Here is a 15,455-nt window from a genome sequence, read left to right as displayed (position 1 = left end):
TTTTGTACGTTTCGTATTATATGTTATGCATTTTGTCTTGTTTGTTGGTAGTGTTACTTCTCCCCCACCCTACTTTACGCCCCAACCTTTCCCTTTACTGGCTGGAGTTCAAAGAGATTTATCTATGAGCGGTGCCCTACTGGGTTGTTTTGTCCCACTTGCTTGTCTTTTCTTTGTCTATGAGTATGTGTATGTGTATATGTAAGAGTGTGTGTTGATCTTGAGTGCATCCATTTTACCCTGTGGTGGTTTACGGCCTAGCGATACTGTGTTTTTACAACGTGGTTTTTTCCTGTCGAATGTTCATCCTTGCTTATTTTTTACTTGCCCCTACACCCCTCCCATGTCTCAGCCCCATACCTATTATTTCTATTTTTGCATCTTGTATATGATTATTTACTTGTTGTTTGATTTTTGAAGCAAACCGTCTGCTCTACCTTTCCACTACACTTTCTATTTGCGGGTCTACTTTGCGATGCATGAATGTAGCCATGTCTGCTGTGTTTCTTGCTTCAGGGAAAACTACCCTTACCTTTAGATTTTAATAGATATGGTTTTGAAACAAACAGAAATAAGAGACGTAAATAAGGCTGTGATAATAGAGAGAAAGAAACTACCCTTCATAAAACAAAAAATTATACATTTATGTACTTGATAACACTTGCATGTTTTTATTCCTAAAATGTTTCCCTAAGCTAGACTGCTCTTATACATTTTATTGCTTTGGGCGAATACTGACAAGTTTCTATTTCGCTGATGTTACAGTTAAACAATAATTTACTACTTGCTTTTGTCTGCGACAGAGTTAGATCGGTTTCAAATGCTGCTCTTTCTTTGCCTTATGAAACAAATTTCGGAGGATGTTCATCAGTACAACATCGAAATTGAGTTAGGCAACACTGTTACATGAAATAAAACTTACCTCTAAAATAAAATTAGTAGCAGTAGATATATACAGTGATGAGTTTGGATTGGTCAGCTCATCTGTCCACGTCTCTTTGAGATCAAGCGAGCCCTCTAGGTATAATATTTCTGAAACAAAATCATTTTATTTTCATATTAAAGGAGTGTACTAAACAAAATAATTTTGTTTATTCATATGACATGATGTGTGTGAAAATAATGTTGCATATGATTACGCAACTGACATTACAATATCTCGTACCTCTGTAACTAAATAGATAAATGCAAAATGCAACACGTATATTGTTGCAATAAAACATTTTCACACACTGTCAACAAAATTTACTACCGATTCATGAGACTTAACATTTTTACCACTATGTTACATAATGTGAATACGTTTGTATAACAACTTTCGTGTTGTTAGCTTCTATTTAACAAAGAACGGTGTCAGCGATTTTAGCTGATGATGAACGTAAAACTTCTTAAACTTAAAACAAGACAAAATCTTGCAGTTTCGGTTTCACTGAATTGAATGTACTGAATATTGCTTTAGATAAGCCAAGACTTATGCTTGAAATGTTTCAGTTTCTTATACGATAATACACTGAACATCTATATCTGCCCTTCAAGTCAAACTATATTTGAGCCGTGCCATGAGAAAACCAACATAGTGGGTTTGCGACCAGCATGGATCCAGACCAGCCTGCGCATCCGCGCAGTCTGGTCAGGATCCATGCTGTTCGCTTTTAAAGCCTATTGGAATTGGAGAAACTGTTAGCGAACAGCATGGATCCTGGCCAGACTGCGCGGATGCGCAGGCTGGTCTGGATCCATGCTGGTCGCAAACCCACTATGTTGGTTTTCCTATGGCACGGCTCATTTTTGTTTCAACAACGAAGGTCTGTCAAAATTTGAACGCAATTTCTTATAAATATATCCTTCGAAACAAAGTATTATTAATGTTTTAACATTTTTCTTGTTTTCTCGGTTATAACATCCATTTATATTGTAAACTACCAGTAACAGTTACATACATTAAATAGCTGATAGATACATACAGGGGACAAGGGACATCGTTCTTTGCAATCACAGATATTACAATTATATCTAAATTTCTGTTATCTCTGTAAACGAAAATTTGATAAAAATAAATTTGTAAGATAGATTTTCATTATTTCTGAAAGAAAGAGAAATACATTTACTTTGAAAACTAATGGCACTACCCCTTTATGGAATAGGCAGGTTCTCTGAAGTCAGTTCAGGAAAAAAATCCCAGAAAACAAAGATATTTTTGAGCATGGTGCTATGGTTAAATCGTATTTTTTTTTTTGCTCGATCCAAACAACTTATAATATCTGAAAAGCAACAACGAGGACAGGAAATACGTGATTTTTTTTTCTGAAAATAGATCTTACTGAAATAACAAGTACCCTACCTGGACGGACTGTCGTCAAAACTTCTTTTTCTGTAAAAAAACAACAATACACAATTAAAATGATATGCGGAAAGTAATAACCAATAACCATTATAAACAAAGAAATATTAGGAATATTTATATTGTAATCGTTGTATTTCGAGTATATTCAATCTTTATTGTTCCTCGATGACAGTATATAAGAAAACATGGATACATGAGAGTAATTTGCATTGCATCAAATGAAATGTGCTTTTTTGATCCAGTGTTCAATGGTTTCTCAGCAGACCTGGGGAAATAAAAACCAGAGGAGGTAATTGCATGACTTGGACAAGCGAAAACTGGTTTGTTAAAGTTATATCAACAGAACAAAGGAGACTCGCACGACCAATGGTATAAAATAAAACCTAAACTTATGATATCGAGGGTGACAGAGAAAAAAAGTCTATTTCTATACGCATGTGCTCTTAGACCAGTTTGCTTTCGTCCCAAGATCTGTTGCTGAAGTAATATCACAAATAACGTCTTTTTTAATTTTTGACACAGCGAAAATATTCATCGGGACATTTAGTTAACCATGTATAGGTATTGGAGTTCCATATATGGCCGGAACGTTAATCAGAGAAAATTCTTACAAATAAATAAAAGTATAACGTGACTCCTTATGCTATATATAAATGGGCGGTCTATAGTTTGTACTATTTAACAGTCTATAGTTCAACACTAAATTTTGATTGGCTTATGTTAAAACTTAAAAATATGAAAAATTATTTCTAATGTCATTGTATAAACACTTAATAAGTGAATTTACATTCACTAGTTTACCTGGGGCAAAAAGTTTTGACTACTGAATGGTAAAGACATGCAACAAATGTATATCATCCTGGCACCAGTCATGCAAAATATTAAAACGGGGAAAGCAGATAAAACATTTAGATGCTTAATTTCAAGTTGTCACGTATTTATCTGGTCGAAAAGCCGATGGCAGAAACAGGATTCCGTAAAATAACGTTTTTGTGTAGTCTGACAAGTAACTAATATTAATATTAACTCACCTCCGACATCAAAGACTTTATAAACTAATATCACAGCAACGCCAACGGCTATTAATGCAAGCACCAATATCGTAATAAACACTATAAAACAAATCTTTCTTTTGTTTGATTGTTTTGGCGTATTGTTAACGCTCGGTTCTGTATCATTCCACTTATACTTGTCCTCTGGAAAACTATCCCTGACACCGGGCAAGGTGCCCGCTGTTGATGCTGGTTTAGAACCCGTTGATCTTTTTGACAACGTGTCATTGTTTACTTTACCGTCCGAAATAGCAAACACTTCCACAACATCATTCGTTGAATATCCCTCAAGAAATTTGAAATGTCCGTCAATACCCGGATCACTGCTGTCTGACACAAGTCTTGGTCTTGGCGAAGAAGGCTCATAGCTGTTGTTGTCGTAACCATTTTGTTGAAATGAAAACGAAGATGCTGAACTGGGTGATGTGGGTGGGGTAATCGATACCTTCCCTTTCTGGAATAAGAAAAGAATTGTTATGATGTTTTAAATGTTAAAACATATATTTCAAAATGAAACACGCCTTATTTCATTAAAACTGTTTCAAAGTTATGTCAAGATTACGTCAGGATTGACAGAAAGGATGCATTAACTCAGCTCAGTCCCCTTGTTTGGCACTAAGCATTAAAAAGAAAACTGGCTCCGCTTCTTTCATGGGTGCCGAGAGTGAGTAATAAGTTGTAAGAACTGGTTTCACAATCGATCTTAAGTTAGAATTGTTCGCAAACCAAAGTCATACATAGTCTTGGACTACATTTTCAACCAATGTCCATAAAACAACTTTGAGCTTGCGTTTTCTTGAACTAAACAAAATTTTGAATTATTAATGCGCTTTCAAAAAAAAAGCTACATACAATGAATATTGAACTAAATTGTTTAATTTCGTTCAACACGATTCCAGGCAAAAGAACCGTAGACAAATTTGTCTATTTAATATTTAGCTATAACACAAATTCTCCAAGATAGTTACCTATCAATTATACCACCGGGTGTATTAACTTTTTATTGTTTATTTTTTTAATAATAATATATAATAATAATAATAATAATGTAAACAAAACTTTAGAATTTCATCCCACAAACACTTGCGTGTTTTAAAAAAGAAGCAAACATAAACATCTGTGGAGTGCACATATTTGATATGCACGGCATCTTTTGCATTGCTTGTAAAGGGAGACAGCACGAAAGTGCACGTAAACTGATTTCATTTGTAGTGCTGGACAATGCAAGGGATAAATTAAAACAAACACAATAATATATATTCAAAGCACAGATCGCAAAAACTGAAAATGTTAGTGAGATATCTCAAGATTTTAGAAGAGATTTCGCGTTTGTTATGATATACAGTTATAGAGATAATATCGTGGAATATGATATCAGGTACGCATAATAAGGCATTGTATAACCTATTAAATTTATAAAGTACCTACTGGGTACTGTAACGTTACACTACACTTTATCCTTAGACTTCTGATGATTTATTTATTACATGTCAGATTTTCATATTACAAATTTGGGTAGATTAGATTCTTACTTAACGGCGTGGATATTTCAATTCATTGTGCGTCTCTCTTTTGTTAATTTTTACGACTCATTTATCTATATCATATGCTTCGCAAAAATCATAAAAGTGGTAAATGCGCCGTTGGGTTTCGAAAACAGTATTTAAGAACAAATCATTACGCCGAAATCATTTGAACGCAAGAACGCATACAAAAATATTATGTTCTTTGATGACCTCAGTTTAAAGTTTACGTGTGCATTGTTAAGGTTTAGTTCACTTGCGACAGTTTACGGTGTGTTCAATACAGGTCATCGATCTCTTCCCAGACTGCAAAGCTGAACTTTCCATACAACAAACTATATTACTACGCAAAGATCCGATGATGTGATGTAATTATTGCTGGCAACTTCTTAACCTTGGCAGTATTCTTAACCCTTTAATGTTAATCTTATCCCATTTATTAAACAAACAGGAAAATGCGATGTGTTTTCATCAACTGCGCCTGGTTATATTCTTAGTTGGTATGATATTGTGCATTTTGTAACTAATAGAAAATGTTTACGAACTTCCATAATTATATTATTGCTTATAAACTGGCATGTAAAGAGTGTTAATAGACTACCTGTGGGAACCGAAAATCTGTTATCTTAGCGGCTATGACATTTCCAATTTGTGTATTTATTAATCAGCTGTGTGTCTGTGAAACCACCCATCTTTTCTGTAAGTATGCCAGTCAAGTACAGTCATATTGCTTGGAAATTGTTTTAACAGAAGTCAGCTGTATTTCGGTTCTTTTGCAATAGACTGCTCTGAACAGATTCTAGGTGGAGTGAAAACATTGTGCGTTTCGGTCTGTGCGCCCAGACACATTTTTTTTGTAGGTAAGTACGAGTACCCCAAATATAATCGAAATATCCTACAGGTTGGTGCAAGAACGCAAGCGCAAAATGAAAACAACTGAATATAAATTTGCTATTCGGGGCGAATGCTTGAAAAACGTGTGTTTTTCCTTCTTTTACAAAGTGTATATAAAACGGATTTTAGCGTATGATTACTTCGTATTTAACCTGAACGATGTTTTTGAATGTTTTAAATAACCTTTTTCTCTCTCAAATCCGCCTTATTTCATCGCCCGCCCGTGATGAAATAATACCTGGAGGCGAACCAAGGGTGTTCCTCTGACCATAACTCTAAACCAAACAAAATGCCATAGATTCTATTTTCACCAATGAATAATATACAATGTGCAAACATCTTGACTTCATATTGTTTCAGTGATATAGCAGTTCATGCCTTGTTTTTACACCTTCCATTGATTAAACAGTTAACAAAAGTACTATGATCTTTAATTTTTGATACTAATTTTTTTACATTAGGATTTCGAATATTAATTATATTCATTAGCACTGGATAATAAATGGATATCCCATTGCAGAAAGTAAAATAAACACACCAACTAGCATACATATTCCATCAATAATGATAGTAAAGCCTCAAAGAGTCCCCATCCACCCTCTCGCTGGTTACATCATACACTTAAGATTATATACTGCTAGCTTTAGGAAACCAAGCGTATTCATGAAAAAGTTTATAGAATATTGTGATTTATTTGTTTGGCATTGAATTCAGATTAAAGTATGCAAGTACACAGACATAACTGACAAATAGAAATGATTAACACTGTATAAGTTTACAATTATATGCAGTTATTCATACCCATACGGAAGTACTGCAGACAATTCAGAAATCTCTCTCCTTTGCATTTCTTCAGTATAAATTTGATATGTATACAAAAGCCAAAACGTATCAAATATTTATTAACGATCACAACATCTGCGTTTAAGAGTCAATGTATCTGTATCTTCTAGGCGTGATAGGTTTGCACATTTCATTACCTTTCATGCACAGACAGTCAAACCGTGTGTGCTATGTTCCCAATGACCTTGCATATTTGACTGCCTATTACAACAGTTATATTCCAGTACTTGGATTCAGTATTGTTACATTTTTTGGTTCTTTTGGATCAATGAGTCCATTCAATGCTTTTGATAAAAAAGTTCCGATTACGCAGGTAAGCGCAGGGATGTTGGGCATATCCGTAGCTCTCACCAACAAACAAAGTCAAATATGGTCTGCTGATGTTAAACAATCTAGACTCAAGATGCCAAAGTTATTCGCTGTTTCAACACAAAGAAAAATTAGGGTTGGCAACGATTTACGTCTTATTGACCACAAGGTGCGAATTCTTATTATAAATAATATTAACAATGATATGGTGCAATATATACAATTCTAATTCTAGCTTTCAAGCAGAGAATTATCAAAGACCCAAACCTTTACATTTTGAACAAATTTTGCTTGAAATAACGAATGTTAAATTTGGTCTTGGTACTAATAAAATCGGTAAGAAGATCCTTTGAAAGAATAGAATGCAAACAAGCAAAGCAACAGCAGACTCGGTTTGATGGAGTTGGTTCACTAGAAGTAATGTAAAATGCAATACCCCTCACGCTCCCTAGTACCGGTGTAAGCGGAATTCTATAATCTAGATATTGAATGGACTCCATGATCTCAAAGGACTCAAAGCAACAGTGAACGTTTTCGTTTTCATACATTATATGACTGTAACGTACAAAAAACTATCTGATGATACTACAAGCAGGTGTAATTTATTTATGTAGTTATGGGAAACATAATAACAGATATAGTAGAGATATGTCTAGAAGACGATTTACGTTAGCAGCAAATGATAAACATCTATTCCACTTTAATTTTGTAGATTTTAAAATATAGAATAACATAAACTCCTTTTGGGGGGTTAAAGTAATATCAATTTATTATTTTGTGATATTAAAGCTGACAATTCAGCGGAGTATTAACTTAGCTAACAGCGATAGGGTCAAGGTAACACTGCACGATAGAGTACTAGCAGCGATAGGGTCAAGGTAACACTGCACGATAGGGTACTACTTTGGTACTATTTTGGTACAACGACTGACAAAATAAGGTAGTGTGTTTAATATCATTTTCTTTACATAAAAAGAGTCCACTAGCAAAGGCAATTTTCGAATACACACACAAAAAGACAACAAAAAAAAACAACAACAACAACAAATAAAATAATAATAATAATAATAATAATAATAATAATAATAATTAATAAATAAATCCAAAAAATATATAAATATGAATATAATGTATCTAATTACGTGTCAGCTTTTTTTCAAATGTAACTTTTAAGTTCGATCGCTCGGTATCAAAACATTTGTCCTATGCTTAAAAGAGTCCCAAAGTTGCAGATTTTGTGAAATTCTATCTCATCTTTAGATAAATGCATTACATCTCAAACAGATTACATATTTGTAACGACACAGATACATGTCTTACACATTCATTGTCCTGAATATGATATTTGATACAGGTACACAGCGTGGAACGTGATATTTTATACAGCCTCTTGATATGATATTTTTATCTGTATTTTATTACATTGATAATACTTTCTTTTCATTGCACTTGTCTCTCTTAATATGAATTTTCATGGCTTATATACTTATACAAAATCACTTAGATGGGATCATTTACGAATTTCTGTAATTATCTCATTATTTATGAATCATCTCTTTTTCATGATACAGCAATAACATTAATAGACTGCCCGTGAACACCGGACGTCTGTTGTCTTCTTTACGACAAAACGGATGCGTTCGTGTATTAGTCATTAGTGAGCTGGTCTCTTAGAAACACCTACACTTTCTTTGGGGTGTCTCAGCAACAAAAGCCATTTATATCAGCACTTTTCAGTTTGTTTATAAAGCCTGCTATGTTCTATGAGGTACAAGCAGAAAACGTTATGCTTATATTGTGAGTAGAAGGCAAATGGCCCAATGAATGTATACTCATACCCAATATAGGATGAAAATATCCTGCAGTTAACTAGGATATTTATTCATATAGCTTGTGTATTGGTATGCAGACACACAATAAAAGCAACATAATGCAAACATGCTAGCTAAGCTGCCATTTCGAAAAGCTTGTATGTACAAATGTATTTTCCTTCTTTACAAATGCGTTGCTTTATTAAAACGGTACAAGAGCTAGTTGTGCTTTCTTATGTTAGATGATTTTCTGGGAGTTTGTTTACAGCGCCTTACTTTCATGCTGCTTTTAACATTATGGCCATTCATAACTTCTTGTAAATATTGTATGAACTCTTTCTAAAATTACCTATATGTACATATAGAATGTTTAGTTTTGGCAACAGTCGGTGATGATACTTTGAGGCCATGTGTAAATTTAGCACATTAGGTCATATTATACACATTTATGTACCGCCAGTATGACGTCATTACGTACAAATAACAAGGATAAATTACTGTAGTTTACAGTATTTTAATTTGTGATTACATTTGATGTTTTCCAACATACAGAAGTACAACAGAAACTTCAATACTATTTAAAACCTCCTGACGCTATTTACTGTTGAACAATTACGGATTGATTTCCTTGTACTTTGCTACTGTGAGTGAACAGTTTTAGGGATAGATGATAAATATAGTCCCCTACCAATACCCCCGCCAACGTGCCCCTTTGATTTTGTAGTAATTAGTCAAAGATATAGAATAACACAACACAACACAACACAACACAAACTCTTTGAAGGGATAAAGTATTTTCAGCGTAAGGTATAAGTTGTACTTCATCATCTGATAATATTTTTGTACACAAAATATGTCACTTAAAAACAGTATAATGTGCTTTTGATAATGGAAGTGTACGAGAGAATCACAAATTTGTTGACTTTTTAGCAAACAAAAAATGGTAGGTTTTAATGAAAAGTTGTCAGTAATATTTCTTTTTCAAATATTACCTAATAGTCCGGACGCTTGGTTTTTAGAAATGTATCCAGAGTCAAAATTGAATTGTTAAGTTGCCACATGTCAGTATTTTAATTTTATCATAATAAACTTTAGATTTCCGTTATTCGTTGCTTGCTTATATCTCAATATGCCGGATCAAGGTTTCATTGTAATTTCGTTAAGATATGACTTTAAGTTTAACGAACCTGCATACCAGTGATGATGAATGCATTTCAATGCATTTCAATAAAAGGATAGCGTAACACTTCAGACTTTTGATTTCGTGCTGTTTACCGGATTGAAGTGAACTTAAAAGAAATTGAGAGTATTCACTAAAACACTCTACCCGAACAGAGGCGCCAAGTGATAGGTCGGGATATATAATGGCATACTGTATAGTCATAATCGAGCGGAAAAGACATTTAAATACTTTATTAGAGACTGCATGCATGTTGTGATACAATTATAGAAAATATAAGAAAAACTGAAATGAAATAAATTGATACTGCACACCAGGTAGCGCATCCAGGAACAGATGTATTTAGTACATGCGACTTTTGTGAACTTCAATTTTAATTAAGGGTAGCGTTAACGTTCGTTCGTCTGTATCACTAATACCCATTCAACTGTAATTCCATTTTTACATGACATTTAAGTTCATTTATGTATTTTATCATTATCTAATTCATTCTTTGCATATCCGTCGTTCTTTTTATAATTTCGTAACTCATATATTTATATCAAATGAGAAGTCTTTTAAAATAGTATTCGATCATAGAAAAATATCAAGTCTATACCATCAGCTCAGATAAAGCATTCAACTACAATACACTTGCGACGAAAAGAAACTTTCTGTAGAAGTGTAACTACAAGACAATTCTGCTACAAAATATCACACGAGGTTTCAAGAACATATTATGCCTCAAGGTGAAATTCAGACTTTAACCTGATTTTTGCAACATTAAACATTTTGGCACACACATTGTCTATAGCGTATTAATATAACAATTATTCCGAAAAAAGGGTATTGTGAAAATTTTCCTGGTCTTTTAAAACGACAATTTCAAGGGTAGATTAAATTCAAGTTTTCTCGTACATGGCGTTTAGGGTCCTTCCAATATTTTTTGTAAATTTTGTTTAACTTTTATGAACGACTGTCGGTAACTTTTCTGAAAATTAAAAAAAAAGAATCATTATTTTTATCACTTTTGCACCCTACCCCTATCACATTCTAACAAAATGTATTAAAAAACATTTGCAGACACAATCTGGTGGTTCCAAAACAAAGGATCTTGTTGTTTTGTTGTGGTTAGAGCCACATTGACATAGTTAGGTCATATGGCGATTTTTCCGCTTTTTATTGTGGACGAAGACCCGCGGTGTCTCTCAATGCTTTTATTCAGGAACGGGCGGGCACCTGGTAATCGGCCTATCGTAAGCCAATTGGATGTCGTCCTTACACGGAGAATGTCTTTCCCTAAGCAAGGGTTCGATCGCATCGGTAAGTACAAGTGATTAAAGGTCGGAGACCTTAATCACTTGGCCACGGAGACTCCAGGAACTATAAAGGGATATTACATATTTGTCTGAATTACCACACCTATGTGAAACTATTCCCTCATATGAAAATTTGAATGAACATGATTACCAGTTCTACTATATGCAAAGAAAGAAACACTTTCACTTTAGAGTTTGCCTGTATACTCTGGAAGATATATAAAGCACAGTATTTCAAACGTACGACAGAGTATGTATGAGTATGACATAACGTTCAGACAAAACAAAAACAAAAAAACGTAGAAACACCAAATCATTGTCGTTTGTCATAAATCCATATAATAAATCTAAGTTTACATACGGTTATGCATGGTTTCTTCAAGCATTAAAGCAACTCGCTCACATTTTGATCAATCACCAAAAATGTAGTTTTGTCTTTGAATTATGAAATTATTTTACCCAAGATATATTTTTGCTAGGCACTGACTGTTGATAATTTTCTAGGTTCTAAAACAAGAACAAGGGATATATTGACTAACATTCATAGTGAAGTAAATTGTGGAGAACGTGTTTTAGCCGCAACACCAAATTTATGTTTGATAATTTATATGTTTGTGTGCGCAAACAATTACATTCTACTCAGAATCGGTGCACATTTCTACATCTCAGAGAAACCACAGCAGTCTATTCAAACAAACTCTTTCAATTCAATTATCTGTTCGTAACTTAATTAATTCGTACTTAACTGTAATATAGCCCAGAAAGTGTAAGTGTTTGCACTATAGAGAGAACAAAGACATACAGTTAACTAATAAACGCGCGAATTAGTCCTGTCATGACTAAGATAGCAGGCGGTAGGAACTTACAGGTATTCTATTAACTCTCTCTGTGCTCGCCGTGAAAGAGGACATTATAATTATAGAAATTCGCAAGGCAAAAATCTAAACGTGCAAGTCAATTTTGCGAAATACGAAAATACTTTGACACATTTGGTCGGAACAAATCTACGTCTTAATCTTGTTAAATTCTCCTGATGATACACTTGTCTACATTTATTAACACAACATATTTCGGCTTTATTGTTTAGTAAAGAGAAAGTAAGAATGCCAATGTTCAAGAAATTGATTGCAGCATATCTGGGTAGTAACAGTAATGTTTTGGACAAACAGTGAGTTGGACTGATTGGCGGTCATAGGCCTGTCACATATCGCAGTGTAGTCATCTCCTTAAACAAATGCAATGATGAACTTCAACTGAGCTTATCAAAAGAGTAAGTATTTTCAATGATTTTTATTATGTTCTAATTTGAACATTATAGCCCTGACGCTATTTTGGAAACATAACAGTCGATTTCTAAAGCATGATTAAATAATGTAAAACAAAAAGCTCATTTACTTGAATGCTTATAAAATTATGCTCTGGACACAAACTATGACAGACAGAGTTGACTTTGCTGTGACCTTGACCTTTGACCTTACAGGCCTGGTTTATCCACTCTGCACATCGTCTCATTGGCATTTATCTTTATGCCGAGATTGAAATCAATACTTTGAATGGTTATTAGTTATACTAAATATATGAAATATGCATGAAAATTCTGACCTTTAAGTTCCATTAGTGACCTTTTACTTTGACCTACCGACCTGGTTCATGTATTCAGCACGTTGTATCATCAAGTTACCTTGAATAGTTATAATGTTATGCTCCGGACATGAAATTTGAGCTTAGTTAGTTAGTGCCCTTGACCTTTGACCTATCGATCTGGTTTATGTATTCTACATATCATCACATCGCCAACTACCAATATGAGAAGTGTAAAGTCAATACATTGAATGTTATTGAGTTATTCTCCGGACACGAGATTTGACGGACAGACGGATGGACGGACGCACGCTTTATCACATAATACGTCCGTTTTTTGTCAATATAGGCTTAAAAAAAATAAATTAATAAAAATGTGAGAAATGGTGGCTTTTCTTTGTTTGTGGTAATGATAAACATATTTAAAACTTGCTATACAAATGTTCAAACATCAATAAATCGACTGGTGGTATTTCATGCGATGTCAAGCATAGCATGCAATATATCCTGCTTTTTAATTTTGTCGAATTAAGTTTCAAATGTAGAATTTTATAAATTCCTTAACGTTATTTGACGCACACATTTTATGAAACTTAAGCTAAGCATGGCAAAATTTTAGTTTTTAACAGCATACGAAGCGAAACGCTAAGATTATTTTGCATAAAAAAGCTACAATGAAATAAATTCAGCCGTACTGTGCTTGATTATTTGCTGTGCATTATTCATATTGCTATGTTTTGTTTAAAGAATATATTTAAGAAATAATTAATAGCAAAAGAGTGTTTTAACATTATTTATGCACGAAGGGCGGTTATAAGTCGGGCGTAATAATTTCACGAGGGCGTAGCCCGAGTGAAATTATTTGTACGACGTATTACCGCCCAAGTGCATAAATAGTGTTAAAATACGGTTTTGGTATACATTATTTCTATTCTAATATGCCCTTAATCTAAAACAGTAGATAACATTTAGTAGCACTCTTTCTTGGTCGCAACAAAAACATTGACGTCACCGCACGTTAACGTGGCGTCATTTAAGAAATAATTTATAGCAAAAGAGTGTTTTAACACTATTTATGCACGATGGGCGGTTATACGTCGGGCGTAGTAATTTCACGAGGGCGCAGCCCGTGTGAAATTATTTGTACGACGTATTACACCCCCACCCACCCCGAGTGCATAAATAGTGTTAAAACACGGGTTTTGGTAAAGATTATTTCGATTCTAAAACAGTAGATAAAATATAGTAGCGCTCTTTTTTTGGTCGCAACAAAAACATTGACGTCACCGCACGTTAACGTGACGTCATTCTAGCGTAAGAGTGTTTTTAAATTAACAGAGAAAAGCATATCAGAATTTAGCGTAAGAGTGTTTTAACAGAGAAAAGCATATTAGAATTACATTTATAGTATGACCAGATGAAATGTTTAGATAAACGTGCATTGTTTAGATATTTGATCATGGTACTTCGAAGCTGATTTTATAACTTTTTTTATGTTTTTTTTCTTTTCCGCAGGCCAACATTTTGTTTTGTCTCTATAATTGGTAGCTCTATCCATTTATTTTTATCTGATCCAGGTTTTGTAAGCCATGGCTCTCGGTCATAATAACCTTAACCATATATTACACAGCGATTTATACGTTTTAGAAAAATGAGCCGTGCCATGGGAAAACCAACATAGTGGGTATGCGACCAGCATGGATCCAGACCAGCCTGCGCATCCGCGCAGTCTGGTCAGGATCCATGCTGTTCGCTAATAGTTTCTCCAATTCCAATAGGCTTTAAAAGCGAACAGCATGGAGCCTGACCAGACTGCGCGGATGCGCAGGCTGGTCTGGATCCATGCTGGTCGCATACCCACTATGTTGGTTTTCTCATGGCACGGCTCATTTAATGGTGATTTTATACTAAACAATTTAAATACATGCATTTAATATTCGGATATATGCAGTATGAAAGGGAAGTTAAAGAAATAGAGAGTATTCTTTTCAAAAACCAGTTTTTGATGATTTATTACACCGTGACGATTAAAATAACAAGACATTGGCATCTCATTACTGCGCTCGTTAAAATTATACTTTATATCAACATCTCTTTGAATCCACTGTACAATGCAATGCATTTTTTGTAATTCAATTGTCTTCATAGTCTTTTTGTGTAGAGGCTGCTAGTTCGTTTTAATACATTTTGTACAAGGGTAGCGAAAATCGATAAGTTGTTTAGCGCGATATCTCAAGATTTTATAAGAGATATATATTTGTTATGATTTAGTAATAGATAACGGCGTGAAATATGATATTTGGTAAACATAAAACAGTTTTATAGAACACATTAAATTTATGCGCAATACTGTCTGGATGCGTAGTATGACATATTTTCCAAAAGAAATACTTTATTTAAAGATTTGTGTTGATTTAGTATTACATGTTTATTTCCTCTAAACGACCATCTTAAAGATAGATTGAATTTAAGTTTATACGTATACTCACCTATATGACTGATACCCGTGTGTCGTTTCATATTTTACATAACTATAAATATTTGAATTCACGTTTTCTAATTATAATTTCATGCCTATCTTTTATAACTATTCATGACTCATATATCTGGTATTATGTGC

The 15,455-nt window shown here is 33.9% G+C and overlaps 1 protein-coding gene across 10 annotated transcripts in view; it reads right to left on the bottom strand.

Annotated features, from left to right (window-relative positions):
* Positions 1–15,455, bottom strand: part of LOC123540352 (uncharacterized) — a 103,039-nt gene that overhangs the window by 46,016 nt on the left and 41,568 nt on the right. For all 10 annotated transcript variants that reach the window (XM_053527242.1, XM_045325306.2, XM_053527241.1 and 7 more), the window contains exons 2-4: positions 3,376–3,850; positions 2,342–2,371; positions 923–1,032 (exon numbers count right to left, since the gene is read on the bottom strand). In XM_053527242.1, coding sequence (XP_053383217.1) covers positions 923–1,032; positions 2,342–2,371; positions 3,376–3,850 — 615 coding nt within the window. The remainder of the gene's footprint in view (positions 1–922; positions 1,033–2,341; positions 2,372–3,375; positions 3,851–15,455) is intronic.

This window comes from Mercenaria mercenaria, chromosome 16 (assembly GCF_021730395.1).
Source record: "Mercenaria mercenaria strain notata chromosome 16, MADL_Memer_1, whole genome shotgun sequence".
NCBI lineage: Eukaryota > Metazoa > Mollusca > Bivalvia > Venerida > Veneridae > Mercenaria > Mercenaria mercenaria.
This window is presented reverse-complemented; position numbering and strand designations above follow the sequence as displayed.